The 17,222-nt window shown below is 44.7% G+C and overlaps 1 protein-coding gene across 2 annotated transcripts in view; it reads right to left on the bottom strand.

Annotated features, from left to right (window-relative positions):
• NMT1 (N-myristoyltransferase 1) overlaps positions 1 to 12,948 on the bottom strand; it is a 32,416-nt gene extending 19,468 nt beyond the window's left edge. Inside the window, exons 1-2 of one of the 2 annotated variants that reach the window (XM_027098877.1) lie at positions 12,597 to 12,948; positions 924 to 1,032 (exon numbers count right to left, since the gene is read on the bottom strand). In XM_027098877.1, the coding sequence (XP_026954678.1) occupies positions 924 to 1,032; positions 12,597 to 12,727 (240 nt within the window). In that variant the 5' untranslated portion in view covers positions 12,728 to 12,948. The remainder of the gene's footprint in view (positions 1 to 923; positions 1,033 to 12,596) is intronic. The other variant, XM_027098878.1, reaches the window with a different exon arrangement.
• Between the last annotated feature and the right edge of the window lie 4,274 nt (positions 12,949 to 17,222).

The following is a 17,222-nucleotide window of genomic DNA, read 5'->3' as shown; positions in this document are numbered from 1 at the left end:
TTGAAGGTTGGGGTTAATTTAAACCATGTGCCTGGCAAGAACCTAGCTGGCCAGCATGGTGGTCAATAATGGTAGGATTTTTTTTTTCACAGTGGGTTTGGTATTGAAAATACCAAAAAAAATGACTTGAAGCCATATCTCAATAAGGTAGGAGATTCAAGTTGGAGTATGACTTTGGAGGCAAGAAGCAAGGGGCGGGTACACTGGAATGATGAGACTGGACTTCTCGTGAGGCCTGTAAACTGAGGCAATTCTGAAAGAATTATGGGTATGTTTCGAGTTTCCTCCAGGGCCTACTTGGAAGAGGACAGCACTTACCTGAAATAAAAGCTTTTCTTTTTTTAATGTGGCTTTATTTAAGAAACAAAACAATCCTTACCCATACTTCTGGGTTTTGTGTCGGTGTGTCAGTCTCAGAGGTAAGCTCTAGGCCAATGGTTCTCAACTATGGAACTCAGAAATGGGCTCTGTGGGAGTCTCAGTTCTCATTACAATAACTGTAGCATCAACAGAATGCTTGCAATATATAAAGGTCCGCCTTAATAGGAACAGGCCTTTCATTCTCATAGTGGTGGGGACTGAAGACAGAAAAGGCCGAGAACCACTGCTCTAGGCCACAGGGGCGGTCACAGGGGAATCGCTCTGTGGCACGCGCACAACACCCCATGCAGGTATGCACCTATAAATTCTGAGGGGGCACCAGGCTTGGGAGTCAATGTCTAACGTGCTGTGCCTTTTAAGGTAGGATAGCAGTTTCATCACCTAGGTCGAGGGCAGCAGAGGGCAGCAGAGGGATCCAACTCCTCCCTCTCGAAGTAATACCAGTGGGGACTGTCAATCCACACTGTTCCTATACATTTACCCCAACACCCTCTCATCTGAAAAAGTGACTCTGTCACCAGAAAACAGAGACTCCTTGTTACCTTCACAGGCTGATCCTGGGCTGAATCTGTCTCACTGCCTTTCTCTTTCTTCTTTTTTTGTTTCTTTTTCTTCTTTTTGGCTCCAGTGTCATTGGCTGGACTCAAACCACTGTAAGACAAAGTAAATACTGATGCAGGGTTTTTAAAAAATCATCTGTTTTGAGCTACACTGACAAAGAGCTTTCTGTAGAGCCAGACCCTCCTTAATCAAGCCCGTTGGCTTCAGAAGCAGACCAGAGAGTCCAGGGCCCAGAAGGGGCACTTGGAGGACACCCGCAGACACAGCTCTCCTCTCCACTCCCACCAGAGCCCAGGGAGGGAGCAATGTGCAAAGGATGGCCTATTTGTTTGAAAGGACCTTTTCTGTTCTTGCTTTTATTTTATGCGGTTTATTTTCTTTCATTTTTGGCCGCACCACGTGGCTTGCGGGATCCTAGTTCCCCGCAGGGATCAAACCCGGGCCCACAACAGTGACAGCGTGGAGTCCCAACCACTGGACAGTCAGGGAATTCCAATGGTTATTTTCTTTAGATTGCCAGGTTGCTGGCAGCAAAGGCAAATGATAATTGTTAACAGGGCATTCATACCACCAACACTTCCTTAGAGCCTGGAATTTAAAAGGATGACAGCCCAAAGTGGTCTTCTGGAAACTCTCCCTCGCTTCTGCTCCCACCCTCCTGACGCATTAGGTTTTCTGAGTTGCCCCATCTGGACCTAAAGCACAAAGCAGTACTGGAAAGGGACGAAGGAACAAGGAAAAAGGTAGTTTAATGTGGCTGTGATCTGTGTCCAAAATAGTCAAACGCTCATGAGAAATGCCTAAATCAGGCCTGTAGGACTGAGAACAACCACCAGCCGGCTCAGACTGGGTGATCACCACCAGCAAAACACGGCACTAGGAATCTTGGGAAAACAACAGCAATTAACACCCAGCCACCCCTGCTAAGAGGAGATTTACATGAAACGTGTGTGCCTGTGAACCACAGTAATGGGGATTTCTCATGCTGCTTTCCCTCTGCATGAGTCACCCAATGAAGGCAGCAAAAACAGTTTCTTAGCCACATTTAACAGTTTCCTACAGGCTTTCATTATCGTTTTCTGTATTGTCTCCCAATATTTTTGAGACACAAATCATATATTATACTGTGTTTTGCTAACATTTTCCATTCATTTGCTCCCAAATGTTTTTTCCCAATTCCTGTTGATTTTAGGATAATAGTTTTGATTCTGGGTTTCCTTCATTTTATTGATGAATTTTAAGGTTCAGCTTGCAGGCTGCTTTCCTAATTACTGGTTTTTTAATAGATTTATGTATGTATGTATGTATGTACTTATGGCTGTGTTGGGTCTCCATTGCTACGTGTGGGCTTTCTCTAGTTGCGGCCAGTGGGGGCTACTCTTCATTGAGATGCGCATGCTTCTCATTGCGGTGGCTTCTCTTGTTGCAGAGCACGGGCTCTAGGTGCACGGGCTTCAGTAGTTGTGGCTCACAGGCTCTAGAGGGCAGGCTCAGTAGTTGTGGCGCATGGGCTCTAGAGCACAGGCTCAGTAGTTGTGGCGCACGGGATTAGTTGCTCTGCGGCATGTGGGATCTTCCTGGACCAGGGCTTGAACCCGTGTCCCCCGCATTGGCAGGCAGATTCTTAACCACTGCGCCACCAGGGAAGCCCCCTAATTTACTGTTGTAGTTGGTTTTTGCCATGTCTAAATTGATTTGGGCATTGTCAGACTGGGAGTAATGCCGGACTATTACTCTGCCATCCTCCCTTGAAATCTTCCATTAAAAAGTCTAAATTAGGAGTCGAACACAAGGGTACAGTGAACCCTAATCTGCAGAATCAGCTAAGTGCAGGGTTTTATTTTAGCTGTACAGACTAGATAATCAATTTTTCAAAGAATTCAAACAGTATAAAATACATTTTACATACCATATGGTAAGTATCATTTAAGCTTTATTTTATAATTCAGAAAGGCTTCATGGTCTTAAAGTGCCTTGGAGTTATTATGAATATTAATTATCATCTCATAGCACGTGGTACTGTATAGGGAGAAGGCAACGTGCTGCTATTTCCCGTTGCAGAATGTCCTCAGATTTCTCTTGTCCTAGTCTGGTTAGGAGTGCTTGCATCCAGACTTCACAACCTCGCACTTGGACTAAAGTTATCTCCAGCCTTTCCTGGATCTCCCTGACATCACAACTTCTCTGCCTCCTCCTAAACTCTACATAGCAGTGGGACTCACCTCTGGGAAAATGGCTTTCCATGAGTCCCTCCCACGCCTGAAAGCCTACAGTGACAGCAGCTTCTTATTCTGGAAGGTATCAAGCCCCACTTTCCCCTCGGCCCATCACATTCAGTTCCCATCTAGCTCATCCACCCTTACTTCCCCTGCTCGGGAATAACTGTGCCTGCACCCGTGGGGCCAGGCCTCTCACCAGGCCCCTGTTGCAGAAAGACTAAAGTCAGGGAGAGCAAGTAAGGTCCTGACTTTAGTCGAAGTGTAAGGTTCTGACATCCAGATGCAAGTGCACCTCCTAGATACCATATTAATGGGACACACAAGGCAAAACACGGAAGGAAGACCGATAACATTCAGAGGGGGAATAAGGTAAACACCTTAAAACCAGATGCTCAGCAAAACCCCCAAGGCCATGGCAAAGAATAGGAACCATAAAGCCATTTACAGACTGAAGATAAAGCTTTCCTCTTATTATCTCAATTTTGTTATTATGCACAGGCCTGTTCGCAGCCTATGACAAGCCTGTGTGGTTTTCTGATTCAAGAGACAGTCTCACCTCAGTCTCCGGATTGTATGCAGCATTATAAGGTTTAAAAGCTGGTTGATGGGGACTTCCGTGGTGGCTCAGTGGTTAAGAATCCACCTGCCAATACAGGGGACACGGGTTCGATCCCTGGTCTAGAAAGATCTCACATGCCACAAAGCAACTAAGCCCGTGTGCCACAACTACTGAGCCTGCGTGCTGCAACTACTGAAGCCTGCATGCCTAGAGCCCGTGCTCCACAACAAGAGAAGCCACCGCAATGAGAAGCCCACGCACCACAACGAAGAGTAGCCCCCACTCACCACAACTAGAGAAAGCCTGTGCACAGCAATGAAGACCCAAAGCAGCCAAAAATAAATAAATTTAAAAAAACAAAAAGCTGGTTGATGGTAGGAGACAAAGCAGCATTCCACTGTTGATACAATTTATAAGTCCTTATTCATTTCAGCTTATGGAATGAATTATCTGGTCCCTGTACATGAATTACCATAAGAACTGTTTTTACGGAAAAAAGAATCAAAAAGGTTAAAGTGAAGAACTGCTGCATATTAACAACTGAATACTTACTAAACACAATTTCACATAAGGAAAATAGAAGAAATTACTTCCTCCGACTGTAGACATCTTCACAAATAGGCAAAATCGCTAAAAACTCCCTTCCTGCCTTTGCTCTTGCAATTCAGTGGAGCCACTTCCGTGTAGCCATCTCTTTCTGGACCCCATTTTTGTGGACAGACCCTGGGTAGAACTCTTGTTCTGTTTTATGCATTATTAATAAAAGTGCCCAGCAAACTCCAAGACCCAAACTAAAACCAAAGAGCTACTTTCATTTTCCTTGGATTGGCTTGAATTTGCACATGCAGCTACTGAGCAACGATCCTGTCTCAATTTGTACATCAAGAATACGGAGACACCTGAAGAACAAAGGAAAGTTTAAAAAAAGTCACTGTCACTGAGCTACCAGGTATTGAGCCATATTCATGAGAACACTATGAGCTCAACATGGTTTGACAGTCAACAACCCAAACAGGAAGACAACTGACTCGGAGAAGAGACTTCCAAGGAGCACAGTAGGGCTAGCTCTCCAGGTGATTATAATACCTTTAATTATCCGTAAGAAACCAAGCTCAGAGGCCTTGAGAGCAGGTCTTTAGGAAGCCAATACCATTTCACAGGATGGCTTCAATCTGGATTTGGGAAGAACCAAACCAAACGACCCCATGGAAGCTAGGCTGGTCCTTCTCAAAAGAATTTGGCTTAATTTTTAAAGGGACCTGGAGTCCATACCCACTGGGTGAGTATCCCTGGGCATGCTGGGACTCTGCAAATTAAAACAGAAATCTCTCAGAGATCTCTCTAAACCTGCCAGTCACCTTAACATACTTCAAAGGGACTGGCCAAAACCTTGGAATACAGCAAATCAAAGTCTAACTTCGGTTCATTTGGTTCCAAAATAATGAGCAGAGAATTAGTGAAACTTGCCCCCTTTTTTGGGGGGGGGGTTGCCTGCAGTGGAAAGGGAGATGGGAATTCACATAAAAATTTTGAAATGTACATTCTAAAGTTGATCAACTCAAGTCACTAACGACCAACCTAGTGAATATGGGATGAATGAGCAGAATGACAAACCAGGAACAGAGAAGTAAAGTAATCAAGAAATGTCATTTTTAAATGAAGGTCAAAATATTCTAAGTTCAAACATATAAGAAATCCTATGGATGCTCTGGTATAAAGTCAGGGCTGGGGACTTCCCTGGTGGCGCACTGGTTAAGAATCTGCCTGCCAGTGCAGGGACACGGGTTCGAGCCCTGGTCCAGGAAGATCCCACATGCCGCAGAGTAACTAAGCCCGTGTGCCACAACTACTGAGCCTGCGCTCTAGAGCCCGCGAGCCACAACTACTGAGCCTGCATGCCACAACTACTGAAGCCTGCGCGCCTAGAGCCCGTGCTCTGCAACAAGAGAAGCCACCGCGATGAGAAGCCTGCGCACTGCAACGAACAGCAGCCCCCCGCTCGCCGCAACTAGAGAAAGCCTGTGTGCAGCGATGAAGACGCAACGCTGCCAAAAATAAAATGTAAATAAATAAATAATAAAATAAAGTCAGGGCTGGGGGAGGAGATGGAAAATGAACTTCAGTACTTATTTCTAGAAATAGAATGCAGCACCAGAGTGTGTGCTGGTGGGAGGGAAGGGCAAGCTGACAGAGAGCAGCTCGAGCTGCCAACCTCCAGATAACAGCAGCAGCGCAGGTCCATGACACAGGCCTCCTCTTAATCTGACTGATAACAAAATCCACTCAAAGGTGCGTGGCTGAGGGACAGAAGTTGTTTTCCTGGGAGCTAAACCACCAGAGCTGGAAGGAATCTCAGGGCCATCTGGCTTAACCTGTTGTTTACAGAAGAGGAAACCAAGGCCCAGGGACGCGAGGCATCAACTAACCAACTAGTACCCAGGGACAAGTCACCAATCTAACCACTTGGCCCATTCCTCCCCAAACACTGAAGTCTCATTCCCTGTGAGAATTTATCTGAGAACCTTCGAAAGCCCTAAAACAAATTCTTGCGTATCAGAGGAGCAGACAGTAAAGGCAATGAGGAGAGGGAGCCGTGTTTTATCCAGAAAGCCTCCCTGACTCCTCCAGCTCTCATTCTCATTGATGTCCATCTGTTTTAAGATTATGATCTCCCACACCACAATTTAATACTTTATATATATAATGTGTTGCTGCCTGGCTTCTCAATGAGATAAAAATTTTCCTGGTATAGGGACCATATCTTTCACAGCTGTTTCCCACAGCATCCCTAGTTATGCTGAGCACACAGTTGACAGTTCAACAAATATGTGCCTGACTGATGCTTTCCAGGCATAACAGACTAAAATAAAACCCTGAAAAGCTAGAACCCAAAAGAGGGTCAGCAAAACATCTTTAGCAATGTTTCCATAGGACAGCTGTGTTAACATTCTATGAAAGCACAGGCGATGCTGTGCTCTTTTGAGCCACTGTTTGAGATTTTAAATTATCAAATTTATTATTAAATTATCAACTTTCTTATTCATTGTCTTCTCCCTCCTTAGGAACTGTTCTATTTCTATGAGTTAAAACGAAAAAGCTCCACTTTAACGACTTCAAACGGTTCCAATGTCTTAAACACAGACCATGGTTTAGTTTTTTGTTTGTTTGTTTGTGGTACGCGGGCCTCTCACTGTTGTGGCCTCTCCCGTTGCAGAGCACAGGCTCCGGACACGCAAGCTCAGCGGCCATGGCTCACGGGCCCAGCCGCTCCGCGGCATGTGGGATCTTCCCGGATCGGGGCACGAACCCGTGTCCCCTGAATCGGCAGGCTGACTCTCAACCACTGCGCCACCAGGGAAGCCCCATGGTTTACTTTTAATTATGAGATCAAAAGAAAAAAAGAGTTCAGAAAATAAAATTCACGACTTTTGGTTACCTGTTTTCTACCCCTAAAATCTGGAAGTTAACTTTTTAGGCTAAAATTCAAAATTTCCAGAGAAACTTAATAAATCCTAGCCTCTAACATCTTTTTGATTCTACTTGTAGACATCAGGAAATCCTTCTGCAAATCAAATTTTTTTGGCCATGCCAGTGGCTTGCAGGATCTTAGTTCCTGGACCAGGGACTGAACCCGGGGTCACAGCAGTGAAAGCACCAAGTCCTAACCACTGGACCGCCAGGGAACTCCCCTTCTGCAAATCAATTTATTCATGAGGTATGATTTACCAGCAATCCTATCGGTACAGTATTCAGAAGGCCCAAAGCCAGGTGAATGCAATGGCATTTACAAGGGGGCCCAGGTAGAAACTACATGGCATGAATCTGTATCAGCTGCCGGTCCTCGTGCTGAGACTGCAGGATCCCTTAATGCAATCCCCCAAACTTTGCAAACTCCCACCAATCAGTTATTCTTATAAAAAGCTGCTAGTGAGTCCTAAATTACTGTAAAAATAAAAACACTCTACTACTGCTATCAAGGTACCCAGGAGGCCTGCGAAAAGAACAGCAGTTTGTGGCAAGGATTACTGCTTTTACTGCCACCCTCTGCCCTCCCGGGGATGGTTAGCCAGAATGTTGAGCGCGCACAAGCCAATTCCTGTCATGAAGGAAAATTGGTTTTTACGGGTCACAAAAGCTCTGATACACTAAGTAGTTTACAGTGGGAATGAGACAGAAATGTAAATTCTACATACTCTGGGTTGGTTTGGTGAGCTAGACTGTAACCTGGCAACTCCTAGGTCAAGTCAAATGCGGTTCAGAGACCATTTTCAGTAATTTTCAGAGCAGTGACTCAATGCTGGCAGCCATTTCACACACTGGAATGAACTCTGAAAAAGATATCAGTCTATCAAGGACGGTTTAAAGGGGCCAGTCACCTCCATCGCCAACGGGCTCCCTAGTTTGGGAAAGTCCGTGGGTTATTGAATGCATCCAAAGACAGGACTCACACTGCTGGCAGAGTGAGGAGGAAGGAGTCAATGTAGGAGGGAAAAGAAATCCAGCAAGTTCAGAATGGATCCTCCTGGGTGTCAAAGGGAGAGGTGGATTTGCAAATCCCAAGCCTCATTACAAAAGCTAAATCAGTCTTTATAAGGGAAGTCTACATGAGATAATCCATGTAAAGGGCTTAGCACAGTGCCCAGCACATAGTAATGCTAGCAACAGAGAACATTTATTGAACACTTAACAACAGTGAATCCTCCTTAGCTCCCTCTCGAAGAAAGCAGCAGTAGAAAAAATTCTGAAGCAAGTACCGACCCTGTTGAAGAATATTAGTTTCGTTTTGTTTTGTGCTCTCAAGAGAGAACATAGTGTTTGTGTGCCTTAAATGCAACAATCACAAGAGCGCCGTCCTTGGGGAACTGGAAGAGAGGCTTGCAGGGCAGAGATTTCAGATAAAAGGTTAAAAGGAAGAGCTAAAGCAGCATCCTCCTAAAGTTACTAAATTTATGGTCCCAAAACTTATGGACTCTGCGGGGAAAGGGTTAATGGCAGACTTAGTAAAGCTGGGAAATTTTAGAGCGAGCACATTAAACAATGTGAAAAATCAGCAAAACTGGTTTGCCATGAACAGCAGTCTCCCTGAAATAGGCTCTCATTTACTTTTCATTTCTTCTGCTCTCCAGTCCCTTCTCTCTGAAGCAGCTCTTGATTAGTTTCTTTTTAATTGCCACTTAATTGGGAAATAAAATTAGAACACTTATTTGATATCAGTGATGAGGTCTCTCTTTTCATTTCTGCTTTGATCTAGTTTTGAAAAACCAAAAGCTGAAGAGAGAAATTAAGAAAAAGGAACTAAAAAGATTTCTTCTTCTAAGAGCCAGATACAGCTATAAGCCGTCAAATAAATGTGGAAAGAGCCACTCTTGGAGAATCTGAAGAATAAAACAGAAGCAAGTAAGGATAGCTTTATGGAATTCTATTCAAAAAGACCTTTCTTTTCTCTTAAGTTTCTTCATAAAGGATAATATCTCATGATTAGGAAGTGAAGAAAACTTTTAAGAACCCATATTAACCTGTCCCCATGGAGTAAGAGAACAGAATGGGAAACAGACATCCCTTATCAAAGCATTCTCGATCCATGGCTTCCCAGAATCTCAGTGCTATCGATGACACTGCAGAATAAATTCTAGGAACGAATCCTACAAACAAAATAGTCTAAAAGTTTTCCCTTTCCAAAACACCCAGATAAACTTTACTTGTTTGTTATCGCACAATTAAAATCTACTGCCAGCTGATAAGATTTATTCTTTAGCGATAAGTTTCTCACTAAAAACAAACAAGAAGCAGAAACTAACACAACACTGTAAAGCAACATTACTCCAATAAAAAAAAAAATTTTTTTTTAATTTTAAAAAGGGGAAAAACCAAACAAGCAAATTAAACCCATAGGTGAATCATGACCTGCAGGGAGATACAGCATAAAGATGATCTTAGTCTGACTCTCCACTCAATTGCTCACGGTAACTTATGCCAGGCAAGTTACTGGGGAGGGGGGAGGGGTGGAACGCTACCCCTCTTTCTTTCCTCTGTTGAGTGGATTTAAAAAAAAAATAGCAGATAGAAAAACTGCAGGCAGATACATACACACACACACACCTATATACTATATGTGCACACATGTGCACATGTATGCTTATATGTATACATAAAATTTATACTCACCAAATATTTAATTATGGAAGAAACACATGACTAAAAAAATCAAGAACTAAACTTCTACACAAAGAAGGAATGTAAGAACTAGCAGAACTGTATTTCCTATTATTCCAGTACATGAACGCATTTCACTTCATTAGTGTAAAGCACTGAGCCCATCCTGAAAGGCCCAAGAGAACCAGGGTTAGTTTGAACTATCATTAACTTTTATTGCATACTGTCTTTTAGAACTGTTAGCATGAAAAGGAGATATTCCCCTTCAATTCTTTTATCACTTTTGAAAACATTTAAACTAATATTAAGTAAAGGCAAGAAAAATTTCACGAAGCCAAAAAACAGTGGAAAACTACCACGAAAAATTGAAGGATCCTTGATATCTGTGGATTATTTCACTAAAACTGTAGTAAGGCTTACGAGACTTATTTGCGAAAAGGAAGTGTACATGTAAGAAAATATGACATCCTTCCTTCCCCTCAGTGAGGAGAAATGAAGCTCCACTAACACTGGGCTACGAACTTCAACATTTTTCATTCATTCATCCAGCAAACACTCATTAACACCCACTAACTGCCAGGCATCTCAAAGACAGGATCCCTGTGCTGAGATCTCACAGTAGGTAAGACATGGACTGGACATGAATGTTATTTAACTACTGTCATGATAAAAGCTACAAAAAAAATACAGTATGTGATGGGGGGGGCAAGCTGGGGGAAGGAGAACAGGGAAGATTTGAAGAATAAAAGGAAAGGGGAAGGCTGCTTCAGATATTATGTCATTTAATCTTTACAACTGGAGGCTAACTAACTTTCCCAAGGTCACAGGACTATTAAGTGTCAGAACCAGGCTTTGAACTCAGGTTTGAATGATTCCAAAGTCTATGCTTTTCCCATCATACCACACAGCTTCTTCCCAAAACTGTCTCCTCTGACAACTGATGGAAAAATGTTGACTCCATCCCAGATTCTAAGTGTCAGAACTAGACCCTGTCCTCCAGGCTGGGTCCTCTGTTTTTCACCTGCCACCTCCAAACTTATTTATACAGATATCTAGATTCGGGTTGCTAAAAAACTGAATTTGTTCACCCAGACCATAACCATGTACAACAACAACACACCTCCAAAGGTTCTTTTTTAGGTTACCACTTTGTTGTACTTTAAATAAAACACAGAACTTTCCGCCAAACAGTCTTGCAAAGTGATTCATAGACTATAAACCAATTAACGAGCTACAGACACTGGTTCAGGCGACAGTTTAGCATTGAAAACTAAAAGCAACTACACACACAGCAAAGATGAAGCCATACTTTCACTTCTGAAACGAATTTCAAATTCAAGAACTCTCACATGACTGGAATCTCTACTCAGAAGGGCTGCACTTTCCCTCCTTCCTGTTCCTACTTCCTCTTTCTCAGCTCTTCCTTTCTCAGGAATCTCACACTTCCAAACAAGGCGTTCATTACATGAGATCTGTGTGCAAAAGAACACAGTCCTATAAAAACCAAATTTGACAAGCTTCCCTTTCCCCTACATTCTTCTTGTGGTTTTTAAAGCTGATTGAAGAACATAAAGCTAGATCTTTTAACCTAAGATTTCATCACAAGCCACTTATAAACCACTTAAATAATCCTTTGTTCTCCCGCTGCCTTAAGGTAGCAGAATTTCTCTTTAAAGTTTATCCAAAGGTCTCAACCTTCTACTTTTTCCTCCAGAACTACCACCAACCGATACAGCAAACGACAGGATGGCTATGAAAATCAGACTACCAAAGACTCAGCCAAAGTTATACATCCAAAACAGCCTCTCATGACTTTCCGTTAGAAAACACATATGTAAATATAGACAGGGAGAGCAAGCGTCAGCGCCAGCCACTGTTAACAATATGGAGAAAGAGAAATGATAGGGTGTGGCTTGCAAGACTGAACACTGATTTGAAAGCTCAACACTCAAACGCCTGATGCATTTATTCTACCCGAGGAACAGTTACCAGTAGGCAAGACCCTCAAGTACAGGAGATGCAGTATTAAACCCACTTCCAAACACTGTCCAAGGAAGCACCATCACTCAATTTCTAGAAGCGCCAGGCTACTTCGCAAAGTTAACAGAGCAAAGATACTGGAAGACCTAATTATGTGCTGTTCAGGAAACTTATGGATTATTTGGAGCAACAGACACGGTATACATCCAAACATTATCATACAGTAATTACGCAGGGTTTATAAGGTGAGTTTATATCCTGGGATTCTCTAGTAGTGATATTTTACAACATAATTATGGTTGGTATAGCCTGATGAATTTCCTCATTGAAGGTGAACTGCAGTGAAACGTTTTATTATTCGTTTACTGCTAATCACGTTGTTCACACACCTTATAAGAAACGTTCCTTTCGAACTGCACTGTTAGATTGACCTGTGTTGTGCCACTGAAGACCATCGTCCAACATGCTCTTTTCCTCGGACGCGCCTGAGCCACACGAGTGGAGCATTACACAGAAGAACTTTTATATAATAAAAGTATTGAATGTCTCTGGGTCTTAATATACTAACCACCCACCCCTGATAAATGACAAAGACAGCAACGAATCGCCAGGCAGGATTCCAATGTCTCAGCCAATAAGAAGGTGGGGGTGGGGATACACTAAGCTCCCGATGACTTCCCCGCACCCCAGAGACCCAGGTTGTGGGGGACTGGATAGGAATTGGACTCCGAGGATCTTGTTACCCCCGGTTGTAGCTGTTGTCCTCCTCGTTCTCGCAATCGCTGCAATGCTCATGGCCGTTTCCGTTCCCTTCCATCATCTGCGGCAGCGGAGGTACCGGCGGCTTCACTGCTGTATCACTCTCGTCCGCCATCTTGAGTTGCGAGAGCCGGCCTCCGCGCCTCACTACATGGGGGGTTCCTATTGGACGAGGGGAACTCGCGCGACACTCTGGGTTTTGTAGTTTTTGTGGCGAAGGTATCCGTAGCTAGGAGAAGGTCATTCCCAGGAAACCGGAACAAGATGGACTACAATACCCAGAAATCAAGAGGAGAGGCTGTCGTGGGTGGGAAGACAGCACTACCCGGAAGTTCTGGGAGTTCGGCCGCGCGGGAAGAAAGAACGGCCCAAGGTTGGCGAGGCCCACGCTCTGCCACCCGGGCGGCCGCGTGGCATGCTGGGAATTGTAGTTCAATGCAGGTCTAGGGTTTGGGGCGTGGGCTCCAAAATCCAAGGTTTGACCTCTTCCCGCCCTTGCTAGTGTCTGGGCCGCAGGTGAGCCGTTATTGGCTGCCGTTAAGGACTGTTACCATTCCCGGGTAAGTAAGAGGCCTTGAAGCCCGCGGCAGTGCCGCACTGGGAGCCCAAATGCATAGGGCCTTCTTGAAGAGCCCTTACTGCAAGAAGCCAGGTTGGCTCCTGGTCGCGTTTCCTCACTCGGGACTCTGGGCAGCCCCTGGTCGTTGGTAGCTCGAGGCCTCTTGAGAGGCGGTGAATTGTGATGTGCGGAACAGTGATCCTCAGCAAGGACATCTGACTGCTCTGTCAGGCCTTGCTGCTTAATTGGCCGGAAGATACTGAAGCTCTTCCACACCCACAGTCCCTTTCATTCTCCGCAGCAACCCTTCACAATTAATCTTAATGAGCACTTACATGCCAGGCTCTGTGGTAAGGCTTTTAGTACATCTCATTTAATCCTGTCAACAAGCCTAGAATGTGGGCACTGTTCCCGTTATTCACAGACAAGAAATGTGGCCCAGATTGATCGGTAAATTGCACAATCACATAGCTAATAAGTGGCAAAATCAGTGTACAAATATGGATCTGTCTTAGGCCCTCTGAATTTTTCACCACCACAAAAGTCCCATTGTCTGATACATCTACCCAAGGAAATCAGTTATTAGAAGGTAATTTTGACATCTTAAGCTATTTTTACCCTTGACTGAGTGGTCCACTCCCTTGGGTCTCACTCCTGTGACTGAATAATCGCACCTGATTCTTGAAGCAAAGCCCAGAGACAAGGGTCACATTCCTAGAGATTTCCCATTCAGGTTGGGTTATGGTGGGTGGTGAGGGAAGGACAAATTCTTATCATCAGAGAGCTCCAATGGCCAAAAAGGGAAATAATCTTTGCCTTTGGGAAACTCTCAACGTGGGAAGAGGAATAGAGTAGGAAGAAATAGTTCCCATCTGACTCAGGGAAACAAAACAAATAAAACAGCTAAATATAGTTAACTTTTGGTTTTTATATCAGTGGCAAGAGCAGAAGTAAATATGATCCAAAGCAGCAGATAGCCCCCAATCATTTATATTTAACTTTGGGAGGCAAAGACACCCACTCAGGCTGAGAGCTGTTACCCACACTCATCTCTCCAGGGCCAAGACTGCTGCGATGCCTTATATGCAGTGAAGGCAAAGGGAGGAGGTCAGAGATAATAATAAAGCCTTACATGTGTCAGATGGATTTAACTTTTCTAAGTGTTTCACCTATTATACCTCATGCGACTTTGTGAAGGAAACTTGAAGAAAATCGTGCTTGCAAAAAACAAAAAAATCACAGTGATACCTAGTTGCAGACCTTGGGTCAGAACCCACTTCTGTTATTCTAATTCCCAGCCCTATATTTTCTTTTCCCACAGATTCGTAGAGGTTAAACAAAGGCTAATGAAACATGACTGATGAAGAGTGATTGTAGAGGATGATGGTGCTGGTGTCTGTGGCCCCTGCCATTCTTGCAATTCGAAGCTTAAGTAAGACACTCTGCATTGTATTTCACTGCAAACTGAGCAGTTTTTGCTCAGTGGAGAGCCTTTCTGGGAGGTAGGCAGGCAATGTGACTGTTGTGACCAAAAGGGCTCTAGAGTGCAGACTCAGTAGTTTTGGCGCACGGGCTTAGGTGCTCCGTGGCATGTGGGATCTTCCTGGACCAGGTCTCTAACCCATCCCCTGCATTGGCAGGTGGATTCTTAACCACTGCACCACCAGGGAAGCCCCAGCAGGGCTGGTTTTATTCCTGTTTTACAGTCAGAAAACAAGAAGTGCAATGATTTGTCCAAAGTTTCACTGCTACCTAGGATGAGTTTGGACTTGAACCTGGTGTTTTAACACAAAGTCTGGTGTAGTAACTAAATTGCCTTCCTCCTTTGCCTTTCCCAGGGGGGGAACATATGGTGAGACATATGGTGAGACATATGTCTGGAGAGGTGATCAGGGGCCAGGTTACAGAAGGCCTTAAGTTTCAGGCTTATCTTCAGAGTTTGGACTTTATCTCCCAGCTGGGAAAGTTTTCTTAAGCTGTTTAATAAAGGATAAATATTAATGATATTTGTGAGGGATGGTATAAATTTAATTGCATATTAATATTTATTTAAAATAAACATATGGAAAGTAAGTTTAGTTTTAAGAAGCGAGTCAAAGATCCAGGAGTCAAAGGAGTCATCTCTATTGGACTCATAAGGTTGTTCACCAAACACAACTTGATGCAACTCTGTAGTCCAGCCACTACGCTAGATGCTAAGGACACAGGGGTGACTGAGATGCAGGTCATTGTCAGGATGAAGTGAGATTGTGTAAGCAGCCAGAGCCAGCTCAAAGTTTATTATTGCCATCCCGAATAACAGAGGATATGTGTTTGAGCCAAAAAAGCCCTTGATGGCAACACCTCAAAACTGCGAAGTTGGGGGCTCCCCTGGTGGCACAGTGGTTGAGAGTCCGCCTGCCGATGCAGGGGACGTGGGTTCGTGCCCCAGTCCGGGAAGATCCCACATGCCGCGGAGCAGCTAGGCCCTTGAGCCATGGCTGCTGAGCCTGCGCGTCTGGAGCCTGTGCTCCGCAACGGGAGAGGCCACAACAGTGAGAGACCGCGTACCGCCAAAAAAAAAAAAAAAACTGCAAAGGTGGAGCTTCAGTTCAGAGGAGGTTCTTGGGTTGAAGCCCCTGCAGCAGCCCTTCAGCCTTTCTTCCCGGATCATCCCAGAGCAGAGAGGCATCTGCTGTTGGCAGATTGGACCACAAGGATGCTTACTTAGAAAACAGAGCCCCCACTTGTACATCAGTAGCTCACAATACTGTAAGGCAGAATCCGGGAAAAGCAGGATCATCTTGCAGGGGTTTCCTAACAATGTACCCCAGGAAGAGCTTTATACCTTGGGGGAGAGGCAGGCATCTTCCTATTCCTATCACTGCCATGGCCAGCCATGGTTACTGATGGGAGTCTGAGTACCCCTCTGATGTGTCAGGAGTAGGGAAAAGGTGGAGAACCACAAATCGAGGTTATCTGAAAGTTGTTTGGTCCAGGAAGGGAACTGGGCCATTAGATCTGGCGCTATGGAATAGGAATTAGAAATGTTTTAGTATGACCCTATGGATTAGAATTAGGAGAGATATTACCTAAGGAAAAACTTTCTAACTGCCAGGACTGGACTTCAAAGATAGCATGAAGGTGTCTCGAAAGACAGTGAGTTTGCTGACTCTGGACATGTGCAAGTAGAGGTAGCAGAGATGATCTAGACAGGTGTTTGGACCAAATGGTCCCTCTGATCATGAGATGCAATCCTATTTATTGGGTGATGTCAGCCAGTGCTGTTGATATCAAGGAGAAAGGTTTCAGGGACTGGAGGGATCAGAGAAAGATGTTGGATTACTTCATCCTTCAGTGTATTGGATCCCTACTATGATGGGCACTGTTCTAGGCACTGAGGATACTAGTGGTGAAGATAGACAAGATTCCTACCTTAAAGGAAGCGGAAAGCAGAAGTACAGTTAAGGGAGAGGGAAAGGAGGTAGAGTAGGAGTTAATTAAGGACCACCTACTATATGTGAGGCACCATTAGATGCTTTTATGTATTTCCAATTCTTTCAACAAGCAGCACAGTAGCGATTATTTGCACTTTGATTGAGGAGAGAGAGTGAGAGGTAAAGTGACTTACTAGGCTTGTATGGACATAATGAGCTCTGCGGCCAACGTACATTTTAAGAGACGGCAAACGGATTAACCTTTAAATGTCAGTTTCCTTTTGTGTAAAATGGGGATGACGGTATCTACCTCAAGGACTGTGAGGATTCAATGAGATAATTAATGCCTACAGAGTGCTCTTAAGACCTGGCAGGTACAATGTGCTTAGAGGCTGCACAGCTAGTGATGGCCAGTCCTGAATTCGAAGCTAGGACTCTCCGGATTGTCTCCCCCAGCTTGGAAAGGCTTTGGCTCGGAGAGAGGAGTAACCCTGCGGTCCCCAGCGGCCCAGCGCTCTAGGGCTGCGCGTTTTCCCGATTCTCCTCTCCCCGGTCCCGCCCCGCCTCCCCGGTCCCGCCCCGCCTCCCCGGTCCCGCCCCGCCTCCCCGGTCCCGCCCCCTGCCGCTGGCCGGAC

This window comes from Aethalodelphis obliquidens, unplaced genomic scaffold, assembly GCF_003676395.1.
Source record: "Aethalodelphis obliquidens isolate GAN/ISIS:26980383/991018 unplaced genomic scaffold, ASM367639v1 scaffold126, whole genome shotgun sequence".
Lineage (NCBI taxonomy): Eukaryota > Metazoa > Chordata > Mammalia > Artiodactyla > Delphinidae > Aethalodelphis > Aethalodelphis obliquidens.
This window is presented reverse-complemented; position numbering and strand designations above follow the sequence as displayed.